This window comes from Euprymna scolopes, chromosome 29 (assembly GCF_053919585.1).
Source record: "Euprymna scolopes isolate OS-2025 chromosome 29, ASM5391958v1, whole genome shotgun sequence".
NCBI lineage: Eukaryota > Metazoa > Mollusca > Cephalopoda > Sepiida > Sepiolidae > Euprymna > Euprymna scolopes.
Genome location: NC_136510.1, coordinates 52,162,648 through 52,178,041, shown reverse-complemented (window position 1 = coordinate 52,178,041; position 15,394 = coordinate 52,162,648). Strand labels below are relative to the sequence as shown.

Sequence of the window (15,394 nt, the reverse complement as noted above, 5' to 3'; positions counted from 1 at the left end):
AAGGTTTTTGGGTATGCTGAAAACGGATATTGCATTTAAATTTTCCACAAATAAGTAGCTTTCTGAATATTAAGCAATGTCACTTCTTACGTTATTGCTAGTGGCCATCTTGGTACGTGCGTTTGCGCATAGTTTCTTGTGGGTTACGTTTGCGTGCTCATGCGTACCAAGATGGCCACCAGCGATAACATAAATGACATTGCTTAATACCCGGAAAACTACTTATTTGCAGAAAATTTAAATGCAATATTCGTTTTCAGCATACCCTAAAGCCTGTAAAAGTAATCATTTTAAATGTTAAGGTGGATTTGATTTTTAGTTCAGCACTGACAATGCCTGTTTCTGCCCCCTCCCCCTCCTCCTACAAACCTCCCTCATTTACAATGAATCTTGTCTGTCCTTGAGTTAGAGATGCAAGGTATTCAGTATGTTAAAAATAGTTTTCTCTTAATTGCTATACTCCTTTAAAAATATGTTTATCATCTTGTATATCTTTCCTTTCAATGAATTTGCATAGAATAAATGAATGGCTGGGGGTAACATTTCTTGATTCTTATACAATAGTTGTAGCAATTCATGTCCTATAGTCGTATGAAGATCCAAGATTGAATTAGGAACCATATGTTTTTACACTCTCTCTTCTCATCCCCCATTATCATCTGGTTTTCGTTAAGATGCTATGAGTGTCTTGGACTCTAGGGTGGGCAACATTTAGCATTTGCTTTCTATACGATTCAATCTAAAGCATTGATATCAGTCATGTTACAGTCAAGTCACTTTGTATGCACTCAAGCCAGATTTTTCCTTGGTCTTCCACACACTCATGCTTGGGATATTCATGAGTTACTGAATTGATGTAGAAGGTGACATGCTCTACATAGCCAAACCCTCTGAGTGTGTAAGGCATACAAAATCTCACCAATACCAAACTTCTGAAGGATTCTCTTATCTAGTTACTGCCATACGCCTGATCAGGGCCCAGTTATGCAACAGAAGCCGTTGCAAATTGGAAGTGTTTGGGTTATACTTCAGTCTAAAATAAATTAGAATTAAAAATATTAATAATGGATTTAGAGTTCAGAGCAGGAGTGCACAGGTCCTCAATCATTTCCAAGCAACACTTGGAATTCTTACTAGTAATAATAATAAATAAAAAAATTGAATGTTTAAATTTATTTCAGTTTTCAATTCTTAAGCAGAGATGTGAGTTTAGCAGAATCCTGTTTTGCTTTAAACAAGTAAAAAGTTTATTTCTGTTAAATTGCTGGTTTATCTCTTTTTTTTTCTATTTGTTTATATTTTATTTCTATTTTTCTTGCTTTATCTTTTTTCATATTTTTCTCTGTTCTTCCTTTGTCTTGTCTTCCTTTTTATGATTTTTCTCTGAAAACTGAAATGTTTTAATGCTTTATGATTGGGTAGGGAAATTATGGAATTTTTGTTTGATTTCATCAAAGAATGACTTCCTGTCACATTACCCTTGAATTTCTTAATTTTGATTTTCATTTGAAATTGATTGGAGTTGTGGGGAGTTTTTTTGCCTTGTTCACATAAAGGGGAAATAATGCCCTTCCCTTTCTTCCCATGGTGGGAAATTCATCTCAATTTCACTTTTTCTTTTTTGTAATAAAATTAGAGCTAAAAATTAATTTTTACAAATTGGTGATTTTAATGCCTTTATATTTTTAAGATAAAATTGTTTGTATTCTAGAAAGAACATTCTTTTGTGACCATGTAAAGATTTCAAAATTGTTAAAATTTCCCAAGACAAACAGAATGTATTGTAAGTATAAGACACTTCTATAAATGTAAAAACTTTTTTTTCTTTTTTTTTTAAATAGCTTTTTATTGTTTGTATTTTCTAAAATTAGAGTGATCGTGAAGGTACTACATTAAGAAAATAACAGACTATTATGCATAAATTTATGCATTTAGTTTTATTTTAACTGCACAGAATAAACAATATACCATATTCTTCAAAAAATACATTTTAAGTATTTTAATATAAAACCTAATTTTAAATTAAGATGAGGGAGAAGACATTCAAATTAGATAAAAAAAAAAAAAAAAAAAAGGAAAAATAAAATTATAAGGAAGGTTCTGGTCACACAAAAAAGAGCAGTTGATACAAATTCTTTTGGTAAAAAGATATCAAACAAAATCGTTAGGAATTTTGATGGCGCCAGAAAGATCTACAGAACTAACACTGAAAGATATTTGCTATCATACATTTTGTTTTTTACAGGTGATTAAATGTAAACAGTTTGTGAAAAAAAACAAAACCAAAAAAAAAAAACTGATTTAAAGCAAGGGATCAGTTACCTACTTCCTGTCCAGAGATGTGAAAACGATATTTAATATTTTGACGTTTTTTGACTTCCATGTAATAGTAAAATAATAGAAACTTCCGCAGTTGAATGATCATGCTGAAATAACATTTTTTTTAGAAACTCTTTAACATAGGGAGTAGCGTCTTTAACTATTCTGTACGTTCATGTAACAATTTAATAAACAAAACGTATCATAAAAATTGAATCAAACTTGAAAATCCTATCTCCAAAAAAATTAGCATGGTCCGTAAATTGCAGGTGTACCAAACAATACCGACCAAACTTTGTTGCAGTGTTTCTTGATCATTAATAAACAAAAATATTTGAAATAGAACTTCAAACAAGGAATTGCACACATTTTCTTTTTTAACTTGTGTATTACTAACTCCAGAAGTGACTTTGTTGTTCTAAGAAATTGGCTGTTATTATCATACTTTAGACTATTCTTTACTCTAACCCTTGACAACTGTGCTAGTAAAAGTGGAATATTTTCATTTTGATCAATTGAATTAATTTCATACATGCTATATTTCAAGTAAATTCAACTTTACACAAATAAATGCACCATTTTTAAAATTTTTATTTTTTATTACTGAGATGTTGCAATTTACATATTGGTTTTGAAAATAAAAATTTAATTAACTTGTTTTTAATTCAATTATTGCTTTGATTTTAATATAATAAATAGTTCTGTTTTGCAATATTTTTTTTGTTTCTTAGAAAAATATTTAGCATTTATGATCAAATGTTCCTTTCTTTTTAAGGACTTTCAACAAGCTATGATCTATTTCTAAATTGCAAGTGAAAAGGGAAATTGATGTTCTTTTCTTTATGGTTATATTTCAAAGATGAATTTGTACTTGGCATTGCCTAGCATTAAACATAACATTAATTCCTTTTTAAAAAAAAATAAAAATAAAAAAAAATGGAAAGAAACTGAGACATACATGCGAGTATTGTTTTTTTAAGCAGTTCACTTGTAAGTAAAAAAAAAAAAAAAAATACTTGAGATCGAAACCAAAACCTAAAGACAGTGAGTCAAATATGATAACCATTAGGCCAGCTTGCCACAATCTTAAAAAGTGTTTTCAAACTTTTTCTTAACATAAGGAAACTGTCATATGAACAATTTGCGCAGTCGTGAAACAGTTGACAGATAAAAATACTATGCCCCCCCCCCAATACCAATTTTTCAATTTTGACCCCTTAGCAGCCCCTTTTTCTGGATGAGAACTAATTAAAATTTTCCACATGTCTGAATATCTTATATACCAAATTTCAAGTCTGTAGATCAAAAATTTGAGTATAGTTTGAGAGTTGGCCTTACACACACACATTCTCACTTTTATAGATAACTTACCAATATATGAATGAGACTTTTTTTTCATGTTTGCAACAAAATTATGAATAAAATGTTTATTTTAAGTTAATGTTTTGAGTATTTCAAGTCACAAACTTTGCGAAGCAATAGTGAGTTGGCAAAACTAGTTATTAAAAGAAAAAAAAATTCATATTTTGATTATATGTCCTGATCAATTATCGCCTACATGTTTCTTTTTAAAGTCGGTTTTTCACTGAGATGCCTTGTTTTAAAAGGTATGTGGTTTTAATAGTTCATTTAAAGTAATTTTTGAAATGTCTTTATTTCTATTTTGTCTTCAGGCCAGGTGGAGAGCTTAACCCAAATGAGGACCAAGTAGATGGACTGAAGAGGCTGTTGACTGAAGTAAGAAGTTTTTCCATTTCTTTCAGATGTCACAGAAAACTACTGGTTTCGGTGCTGATAATGCCAAACAATTTCTAAACAGCAATTTTTAAAAGATTCGGGAAGTTTCTGAATGTGACTAGGTTTACAACTAAGGCAATTTTTAGATGTTGAGAATTATTTACTTTCTGATTTGTTTTGCTTGGTTGGCAATTCTTGTCATTTATGGCAAAGTGGTTAAAAAAATTAATCTCCCAGGCTGTATCTTTTTCTTTGAATTGGAAAGTGAAAACAAACAAATAAAAAAAATCAATGTGAGGCTCTATCTGGCATTCCTACTTGTTTACAGGAGTATCAAGTTAGAACTGAGATCAACTTTTATTACTATCCTCTGCATGCTTAGTGGTGGGTAATGCTTAGCATTGCCGACCATCACATTAAACCATATTATGCCTGCTTGCAAACTCCTCATGAACCAACTTATATTTAAAAAAAAAAAAAAAAAAAAAATTACCTAGTATTCTATTTTTGTCTCCCTTCCCACCCCTCCTAATAACCTGAAAACAAAATCTGAATCTATGATTGCTGCCTAAGAAAAAGATAACACTGTAGTATTTCTTTTTTTGGTCAGTTTATTTTCATGTTTTGTTCTGTAGATTTTTACTTGAATTTGGGTTTGATTTCAGCCTTGAGGTGGCCTCAAAAGCAGTCACAGCCCTTCATCACTGATTCTGGACTGAGGCCCCCAAAGGTTCTGATAATTCTGGCTTTCAGTTCATCCTTCATGTTGTATGTTGCAACTCCATATGTTATAGTGGCTTGTCCGATTGCACCTCGCACAAAGAAATCCAGTTCTGTGAGTCAGGAGGCCAGATGTTTTTCTAACCTTTGAATCTCGGGGCTGGAAAAAAAAAAACTATGCGGAGGTCAACTGAAAACCTGCTTCAAAACATTGAAACAGGATATAGAGCTGATCCTGTACCCTCGCCTGTATGGGGTTTGCTGCTGGAATCATGATTGACTCATATCTGCTATTGTGCATACTAGTGCATGTGGTTAGCATGTGCTCGGGATCCAGTAAATTTTCTGGGTGGAGCCGACCCAATTGCTCTAAAGAATGCCAAAATGAATACAAGAGGCCAGATGTCAGGTAAAATGTCTTTGACGAATCTCTCAGTCTTGCTGCCTTTCTGGAGCCATCTGGGGTTGATCCAGGGTTTCATTATCCCCTAGTGTTCAACCTGATGCCTTCCGGGAAGAAATCTGATGGCAATGTTCTTTTAAATACTGACAACACTTATGACTATAGTTGCTGCTGGAAATTTTGCCATCATAATTCTGAATATGACTTTGCATGAGGCAGCAAGCAACCTCTGGAAATTGATTATTTGGTTTTCGCAGAAATTTTTCTTCTCCAAGAGAACCACAGCATGACTGTTTCCAGTAAATATTTCAACTTGTTTGCATGCTTGAGTCGTCTTTAACAGAACTTGTTCTTTTCTAATCTCATATGCTATGTAGCAAATGCCATTCTTCACTAACAGCTTAATGAACTTTTCATGCTTTTCTCCATTGCAAAGGCACACCTCGAATTGTTGGATTATTGTTGATTTCAATAACTTTGACAAATTCTGATATTCTGATAATGTCTGTTGCTCATGCATTTTTCTCTCTGAGGTTGCCTCTTACTTCCAAAATCTTTGAATGTTTTTTAATGACATTTTCCATCGCCCGCTTGCAGATGCTAGGAAGTTTGAAATCTCTTTACTTATTCTTCTGGATTTGATTCCAAGAAAAACTCTTTTGCAAATATGAATGTTCAAAATCGTCTATAATCAATTCTGAAAACAAAAATTCACATGTCAATTTTCATGAAGATCAATTTGACAACAAAAGTAAAAAAGATGCATAAAATTAAGCTAAAAAGTGCAAAGAAATATCATTATTTTATAGAATGTGAAAGTTTTAGCAGATATACAATTGAATATATTATTATAAAATGGAGAAAAAAGGATTTAAAGCAAAGGAACAGACTTGAAAATAAAATATTAATACATACTCATGCTGGATTTAATACATCTCATCTCCTTGAAGAAACATGTTGCTTTAACAGTCAATTGACCGACAATCTCAAACTTCAATTGAAACCAGTTCATCATTGATCAACTGCAAAATATATTTTTGATATTGCTTATTCTAAAACCGTGTATTTTTTTTTTTTAAATATAGATAAGAAAGTTGAATGTCTAATAGAATGTATATATTTTTATCAATGTTATAATTAAAAGAAAAAACATTTTTGATGTTCTTTGAAATATTTATAGAGAAGTTATTCTAGAAGTCTAATGATATCCTTGCATATTTGTGGGTTATCTGTTGCTATTTAATTAAATTTTTCACAAATAAAGATTAGAATCATTATGTACTCCAATTTCTCAAAAGTTATGTAGGGTAGTGTACAATGTGTTGTGATATCCATGTGTTTGTGGAAGAGGGGTATCAGTTGTTTTCAGGAAGCCTGATCATTAAGGATGCAGTCTATCAGTAGCCAATGTATCAGGAGTAAGTGCAGATAAATCCACACTTTAGTAATTCTGAATCTGAAAAAATGTTTCTGCGAGTCATAGGAGCTGGACTGTTTTCCGTTTTTATAGGTATGTCTGTGTGTTAAACATTTGGTTTCACCATTTTTCCTAAAATGTACTAAGACTTGAAGATTATTTATATACTTATCAAAAAAAGACAAATGTTACACTTTTTCAAACAAATTTCTGAAGCTTTGAAAAAAAAAGTAGGCTTTTTTTTTTTTTTTTTTTTTTTTTTTTTTTTTTTTTTTGTCACCTGTTACACCATATTTGATAGATAAAGATTCATAGGCACACAGATCTTATGATAATTGATACACCGTTCATCAACTCTCAACACTAAGTTAAAGGTAGCAGTCAAGAATATTGTTTAAAATTTGGAAAATTAAATTTTAAATTAGTGACAGATAATCCACAAGTATAAAATATCCTTTTAGTTTCCTTAAAGCAAAAATAATTGAAATGTCAAATTAGAAGTTCTGTTTCATTTCTGTTGATTTTGGACACTTAATTGTTCCTATTTACTTGCCTCTCCACTAGGGCAGAGTTAGACACAAAGTTGGTTTTTAATGTGGGGAAAATCCAGCCCCCCCCACCCCCACCAGGGGGGGGACTTTGGATTGAAATAAAAAATGAAAATTACCTCAGTCTAGAGTGACTTCTCCTTCATTAATTGATAATAGAAAAGATGGATTAAGTACAGTATCACAACAGATATTACATTTTGCTCCTAGCCAAAAGGCGAAGATACTCTGAACTAAATTATGCATATATGGCTGAAATGAATAAAATAATAAAACTGAGTGGAGTTAGATCCTGTTTAAAATATGAAATCTCAAAAATTATCTCCCTTCTACTGTATCACATCAATTTTAGCTTTTTGGGGAGTTAATTTGTGGATAATTTCATTTTATACTCAACAACATTGTAGTTATTAATTTAGCTTTTTTTTCTATTCAGTATTTATGATATAAATAGTAAAATAAGTCAAAAAATGATCAGTCCTATTACTTATGAACCAACAATACAATTCTGTCCATTCAAAAATTTGGCTGCAGAGAAAAAGAATTGACTTAAAAGAAGAAAACTTTGCAGTTTGAAAATCAACCAATTTTACTCTAAATCAAGAGAAAGATTGATTCCCTCATAATTGTTAAAACATGTTCTCCAGTTATTTCTAAATTTATACAATTATGAAACCAGTTGATGTCTTGTTTTTTCTTGAATAAATGTAATTTTGAATTTTATAATTATATTGAATTATCTTTTTAATATTTAAAATAATAATATTGCATAAGAAAATGGAAGTTTTTTAAATACCCCATTTTTTTACTATGGTACATCTCATTTATACATGTAGCATAAATTATATTAAGTTTTTCAGTTGTTCAAAATTTAAAATACTTGAGATTTATATTCAATTCCTACTTAGTTTTTGTTTTTTATATATTGAATTATTTTGATCTTAATTTAATAGTGTAAAAGAAAATGAAATTTTAAAAATCTAAATCGCAATTCATTTTTTTTTTTTTTATTTATAAAAGTGAAATAAAAAAAAATGTCTTTGTGCAACTACCAAAGACCAACAACTTGTTAACCAGAAAGCATTGCATTTGTCATGAGAAAAGTTTCTTTAGGATTTGTTTAAGGGAAAGGGACCCAAACCCTTTCCTGGCTTTTAGATTATTATAGTGCTGAAACCTTTGCTTTCACATCTCTAACAGATGGTTAGGATCAGGCAGCAGAAAGCTATATTACAAACCAGCAGGAGCACTTTCCCACTGCTCTTCTAAATAATAATAAAAAAAAGTATGCAATATAGAAAACATTAACCAGTTATAGATAAAATATTCTTTCATAAGATGCTGTTATTGGTTTACATTTTATTTTCTTTTGTATATAGCTGCCATCTTAAGTATATAGGATCTTATATATAATAGGCATCCTCAAAATGAGATACTAAAAAATATTCCTGTTGCTTTTATTGTCCCCCCCCATTTGTAAACAAACTATGCATTGTGTATGTTTTGAATTGAAATTCTGTCTTTGTATGTATTTAAGTAATGTTTTATGATATTTATGTATTTTAATAAAAAATAGATGTAGTTCTTCATTTGATTTAATCAGAAATTTATGAAAATTTTTGCAATTAAAATATATTTGATTAAATGAAAACTCAATAGGGAATTAAAATATTTTTTAAAAGTTTTCTTGTTTTCAATAATTATCCCTTCCTAATCCTAGACTAGGATTAGTTTGATTAAAAATTTTTTAGTAAGATTATACTTCTAAAGCAAGAATAGGTCTAAGGTTCTTAAAACTTGAGCTGGAATTGTCTGTAAGGACCTGTGGCACAACGGATAAGTGCTAAATTAAATGGCTATGGAAATTGAAGGTTTAATCCTCAGTACAGGCGATACCAAGGATATAATTACAAATTAAGTGCTTGATCATGGTTGAGAACAAGTATCTATGAATAAAATAAAGGGTTATGTTCAAATTTTTGAGTGGTAAGATGTACCTGAAGATCAATTTACATCATCTGAAACGTTAAAAATAATTTCAAGTTGAGAACAGTAGTCCAAATAATTTAAATATGATTTATCAATCCTCATGTAAAAAAAATTCAAAACATAATTTCATTTTTGTGTCTTGTTTTATTTATTTGCTATATTTCTTTAAATAAGATTTTGAAAGTAAGATTTAATTATTACAGCATAATATAGTTATTAAATTATAATGGATATAAAACTAAATTCTTTTCATGTTTTAATTTCTGTAAAATTATTAGATGTAAATAGCTTCAATCTTTTTAATACATTGGAATTTGCTGAGAAATAACTTTTTTTATTCAACAGTTTAAATACTTCCAAAATTCCTTTATTTAAAAAAAAATAAAAAAGCAAATTACTTAGTAATTTGCTTTTTTTATTTAAAAAAAAAAAAATTATCAACTATTGATAAAAGATTAAAATTTTGTGTGTTTATGGAGAAAGCAAAATGCATTCTGGTGGATTTAATTTCATGGTTTATTTTTTAAAATAAGATTAAAAAATTTTATTTCGCACTATTGTGCTTTTAATTTTAGTAAATATTCAATAATGAGATACAAATAATACAGTGTGTAGTTACTCGCGTTTCTATGGATGCAAGAAATCAAAAAATGAAGCTGTCTTTTAATGTGATTTAATATACATTAAAAACAAAATAATTTAATATACATTAAAAACAGAAGTATAACTTCATTTTTATTCTGATAAACATAGTGAAGCCTCATAAACTTATAAAAAAAAAAAAAAAAAAAAATGGCTGAAAATTAACCAAACCTAAACTCTGAACCTTCTAGTATTTTTAGTATCTTGTTCTGGGGTGCTTATATTAATAGATACTTGTTAGAGAATTGATGTTTTTTCTGACTATTAACAATGTAAATCCTGGAAAAATGCAGTTTCCTTTTAAATCTGAAAGTTTAAAATTTTGTTGGAGATAAAATCTTGTTTATGATAAATGTTTTCCTGAAGTGTAAAAAAAAAAAAAAAAATATTTGAGATAAAAATGGAAGTAAACAAATATGAAAATGCTTTTGGTTTGAATATTTGAAATTTGGTGGGCAAAAAATTAAATTTATACTGCTTTTTTTCTAAAAAAATTATTTTTGTTTGGTTTAATGTTGTGCATAAAAACTGCAGTTAAACTTAAATTTTAAGGAGAAATCTGTAATACGATTAAGGAAGGTTTTGGGTTATGATTAATTCAGTTTCATTTATTTGCTCTAGATCTTTTATTTAACCTATTTATGCATGTTTGTTAGAGTTTTCTTTAAATGTACTTCAGAAATGACTTAAGTTCAATTACTTAAATATAGACAGGATGTTCCAAAGTTCAACATCTATTCTGATTGATTTTGGGACACCCTATATGTATATTTGCATACATTTAAGCAAGCCTTGTTAAAAATAAAAGTTTCTGCTTAATTATATTTTTTTCAATTTTTTACGATCATTTCGATTTAAAATTCCGAAAATTAAACTCGACCTACAATTAATATTGCTGATGAAACCTATATTTTAAAATGCTTAACATATTACAATTTTATCCTGTGATGCTAATTCTGACATCAGAGGATTTTAAATTCTTAATATATCTCCTGTACGGTCGGAAAACGATTTCAAACAAGTTTCATAGCCACTTTTGAAATTCTGTTTTCTCCAACTTTTTTGTTCATTTACTTTTTCCATTGATAACAAATCAAAGAAGAATCAAACATTTGTGATACATGTAGAACTTATATATTAATTTTATTGATTTTAACACAAAAGATAGAAAAATATAAAGAAGAAATTAAGCAATTTTGTTATTTTACAAGGTTGTTTTTAAATGAAAAAAATGCTGCTTAAATATACACAATTCAATTTTCATACATTGTAAGCCATACTAACATAGGATAACATAGAAATGACTGTAAAAGTGTATCTTCTAGTTTTAATTAGGTAAGCAATATGCAATAATGTTACTTGTACAGTTTAATCAAAACATTAAAAAAAAAAATGAAAATATCGAAAAAAGGTTATATTGTACGTATCTGTTATGGAATAAAGTTCTCAAAAAAAATTTCACTTAATTTCATCGTTTTTTTTTTTAAATTTTATTTATTTATTTTTTTCATAGGGAAAAAAACAATTTATGATACTGAGCAAAAGGTTCGATTTTTAGAAAGAAAAGCTAGTATTAAAGATGTGGAGAAAGTGTCTGTACTTTAAACTGAGTTATCTCCCCGTGGCGTGTTAAAAAAAAATTCAAAGATTGCTATCTTCAACATGCTGGCACAAATGTTTTCCTGCTGTAAAAAAACCAAAAAAAAAACCCCAAAAAACAAACTACTCTATCAAATTAAGTGAAATTTTTTATCGGATACATACAATATAACATTTTTTCAATATGTTCATTTTTTTTTAATGTCTTGATTAAATGTACAAGTACCGCAATAATTAATATACATGTGCAACACTGATTATCTGGCAGCTCTTAATTTGAGCAAAATCATGAGAGGGAACTAAGTAATCTCTTGCCAGACAAAATTATTGGGTAGACAAAAGACATCTCTGTAGCGAGCACCAGAAATTTGTTTACGCTACAACTATTGATAAGAGCCATGTTTTATTTGAACACCTTTTAATCCTAGTTGTAGCTTCGCAGGGAAATTAAAGTGCTAGCCAATCAGTTTATTTCCATCAAAGAAAAAATTGAAATCTCTTGCAATTTCTATTGGTTAAAGATATGGGAGGTCTATAGGTATGGTTTAAGCGTATATTGATGAATTGATGGTCCGATAATGTTCTGGAACATCGGTGTTGCACTTGTGTTTGGATTTTGTTGTTTTTGTTAATTGTTTTCAGAAACGATTCCTGTGATATTGTGTATTTACTGAAAGAAATGATTTCAATGGAACCCTTTTTGGTACGCAAATATTATAGTTTGATGTTAGGCTTTGTGCCTGGAGCTGATTAAGGCCATGCTCAATTATTAAATGCATAAATAGGTTAAATGCAGTTGCAATAGTAATTCTTATTGTCATATTTGTGATGCCTTGATAAAATTTTAATATGTGAATGATGATTATAAATTACTATTTGATTGGTTTAAATTCTGCAGCAGTTTTATCTTAACGTTATTTACAGTTAATATTTGTGTTCACAATATTATGTAACAATATATTTTTTAACTGAACTCTTGAAAAATCAAACATGGATTTTATTTTTATAACTTTGGCGTTTTTACATTTTTTTTTATTTTTTTTTTTTTTTATTTTTTTTTTAAATTGAAAGTAATTTGAAGGCAATTTATATTTTCTTGATTTGAATGTCTAAGATGATGATGCCAGTAAGCTTGACTAAAAATTGAATGCTGTAACGTTTTCTTTCTTCTGATGCATCAGTGTGCGTCTGCATATCTCTTAATGTCACCATCTCTCTCTCTCTTCCCTGTGAAGTGGCTTCCAATGAAGGGATCTGCAATACAGCCGTACAATGAAACTGCGGACGAGACCAGGGAAATCACGGCTAAAAAAAAAGTGCGTGTCTGACAACTATCCATTTTAACCAATATAAAATTTCATTTCATAAGCATCTACCCATAAAACCGTTTGTGTATTCATAAAAAAAAACATAACTATGGATATGCACACATCTCTTAAATTTTTATTGCTTGTTAAAAATACTAAAAAAATATTCTGGCAAAGGAGGGGAAAATACCTGTACATATGCAAATATTTCATTTTCATCATTCACAATTTATTCATTCATATAAGTTTTTTTTAAACATTTTTTTCATTTTGATTATATGCAACCATTTCATTTTCAAAAAGAAAAATATTTGCACAGGCAAGCTTTTAATTTTTCTTTATTCAATTCTTTGTCAGTTTCAAACTCCATATTTAGATGCTTTTACTTTCCTATTTGAAATGATTTATAAAAAAAAAAAAAACTTTCATTGTTTAATGAGAATTTAGGTTGGAATAAATATTGTTTATTAATGAAACATTGGCATAATCAGTATCAAACATTATTTTACAGAAATGTCATCTCAAAAGCTGTGTAACTATTTAATGTTACCCCATAATATTAGAATAAGAACCATATGAACAAATAAAATCAATTTAGTTAAACCATGTTCGATAACTTCTCCAGAATAGTGTTTAATCAACTTTAATAGTTACAAATAAGCACCAAATAATCATTTAGTATAAATTATTTTGGTATTCTAATAAGAATACCAAAATAATTTATACTAAATAATTATTTGGTGCTTATTTTCATTGATGCTCAATTGAAAAATGGCAGTTCAAAATAGAATAACTTGAATATAATTACTTACCAATAAAAAAATATTAGTGTATACCAAAATTAGGAAAATAAGTGAGTCCAACCAGCATGTCTTGAATTATCTCCCTTTTTCTAAAATAGATATCATTCATAGTAAATTATTTCTTATTAAAAGAATGTACTATGTAATTATCCATTAATTGAGTAAAAAGAGACATGCTCAATTATCACTGTAGTAATATAGAAAATAATAAATTTTACTAGTTATGCAATATTTAAATTATTAAATAAACTAAGCATCTATATGATAATCCACCATTTAGCTCTTTCTGCAACATTAAATACTGGTATTATTGACTGCACTGCCTGAAAGAATTCATTCCTTCAAATCGGCATTTTCTGAAATAATAATATTCCATGAGAACGAGTGATATAAGCTAATTCACGTTTCATTTCATGTATCTATTGTTACTAAACCTGCACATTTTAGGTTATTATGATGGACATCATATCTAACCTATTAAAAAAATATAACCATTATTGAGAATATATATTTAGTGATTGATGTAAGGTGACGGTGTGAAATTACTTTCACTAGTTAGTGTCCATTCAGCAGCAAATGAAGCCTATATGTAACCGATTCATCTGATGAGTGACTCATTCAGTACAAGACAGAATACATCTATTCGTTCACAAGACTTGATTTACCTTATGTGTTTTCAATATTGCCAGTAACGAATGCAGCAGTTTATTTTTGTTCTGTTTATATTTATTTTCTTTTTGTGTATGAATTAAAACTTCCTTGATAAATGAACTAGCAGAGCTATCTGGCATTGCTCGGGGTGGGGTGGGGGGTGTAACATAACTTCTATTCCTCACACTTTCTCCCATTTTCCCCTCCCTCTTTCTTAGCTTGGCTCATTTTTCTCTCTGGACATGCACAACTCAATAATAAGGGAAATAACTTTATGAAAAAAAAAATCACTTATTTTAGTAGAAGTATTGCTCTTATCTTTAAATTCTGATAGACTAACAAAAGAAAAATCCAAATAATTGGTTTCTTTTTTTTTTTTCCTGAACTAAAAGGTATCTGAAAACAAAACAAAATGGGGTTCAATAAATATACATTCATATGGCATGAGATTTTTGAGTGGTTTGATTTTATTGATGGCATTGGTTTCCCTGATTCTTCCTAGAATTGGGTACTTTAAAAGAAACCACGTCAAAGTTGGGGCATCCATTAGTGGAAGTAATGCTATGGAACCAACAGGATTAGAGTATAGCACAACCAGGTTGACAATCCATATTGATATCCACTTCACCACAGTGACCTTTCATATTCACTTTTATCAAAATAACAACAATCAGCTTTTCGTTTTTATTCATAATAGGAAAGCATTTTTGTAAAATGAGAAAACAAATTGAAAGCTTTCCTGTGCAAAATTTCCAGTTTTATTTTTATAAATTTCTACATTTTTTTTTTTAAAAACAAAATGCAAATCTTATATTTTATACATCTGTAGTTGTTATTTCTTTTTTATAATCCGTAATTTACATTGTGATTTTTGTTTTTAAATTTATATTAATCTAATTATTTTGAAAGGGTTTTAAAATATAAAATCTTTTTTATGTTGGACACTATTATAAACTTTTAATATCTCATTTGTAAATAATACTGTTTTCTTAAAACAATTGCTCACCCATCATTATTTTGTTTTCCTTTTTGACCTTCCCCACCCCCCATTTCTTTATTCATTTTGTTTTTATTAACAAAACTAACTGATCTTTTATGGATGTTCATTTAAAAAAAAAATATCCTTTTTTTTCCCCCCCTCTTTTTAATTTTTTGCCAATCTAATGTTTTTATATTTTTGTAAAGCTAGTGTTGGTCCATTTTATAGTTTTATTGGTACATTTTAGTTTTTAAAATTTTAAAATGGATTTTGCTCAGCT

General features: G+C 28.9%; 1 protein-coding gene across 12 annotated transcripts in view; it reads left to right on the top strand.

The window, feature by feature from the left end:
• The window catches only part of LOC145252651 (cleavage and polyadenylation specificity factor subunit 5-like), a 506,089-nt gene that overhangs the window by 27,331 nt on the left and 463,364 nt on the right, over positions 1–15,394 (top strand). For 6 of the 12 annotated variants that reach the window (XR_013863642.1, XM_080112395.1, XM_080112397.1 and 3 more), the window contains exons 3-4: positions 3,993–4,056; positions 12,610–12,690. Coding sequence is in view for 10 of the 12 variants with exons in the window: in XM_080112395.1 (XP_079968521.1) it covers positions 3,993–4,056; positions 12,610–12,690 (145 nt within the window). In the remaining 2 variants the exon portion in view is untranslated. The remainder of the gene's footprint in view (positions 1–3,992; positions 4,057–12,609; positions 12,691–15,394) is intronic. The other 6 variants (XR_013863643.1, XM_080112396.1, XM_080112402.1 and 3 more) reach the window with 1 other exon arrangement.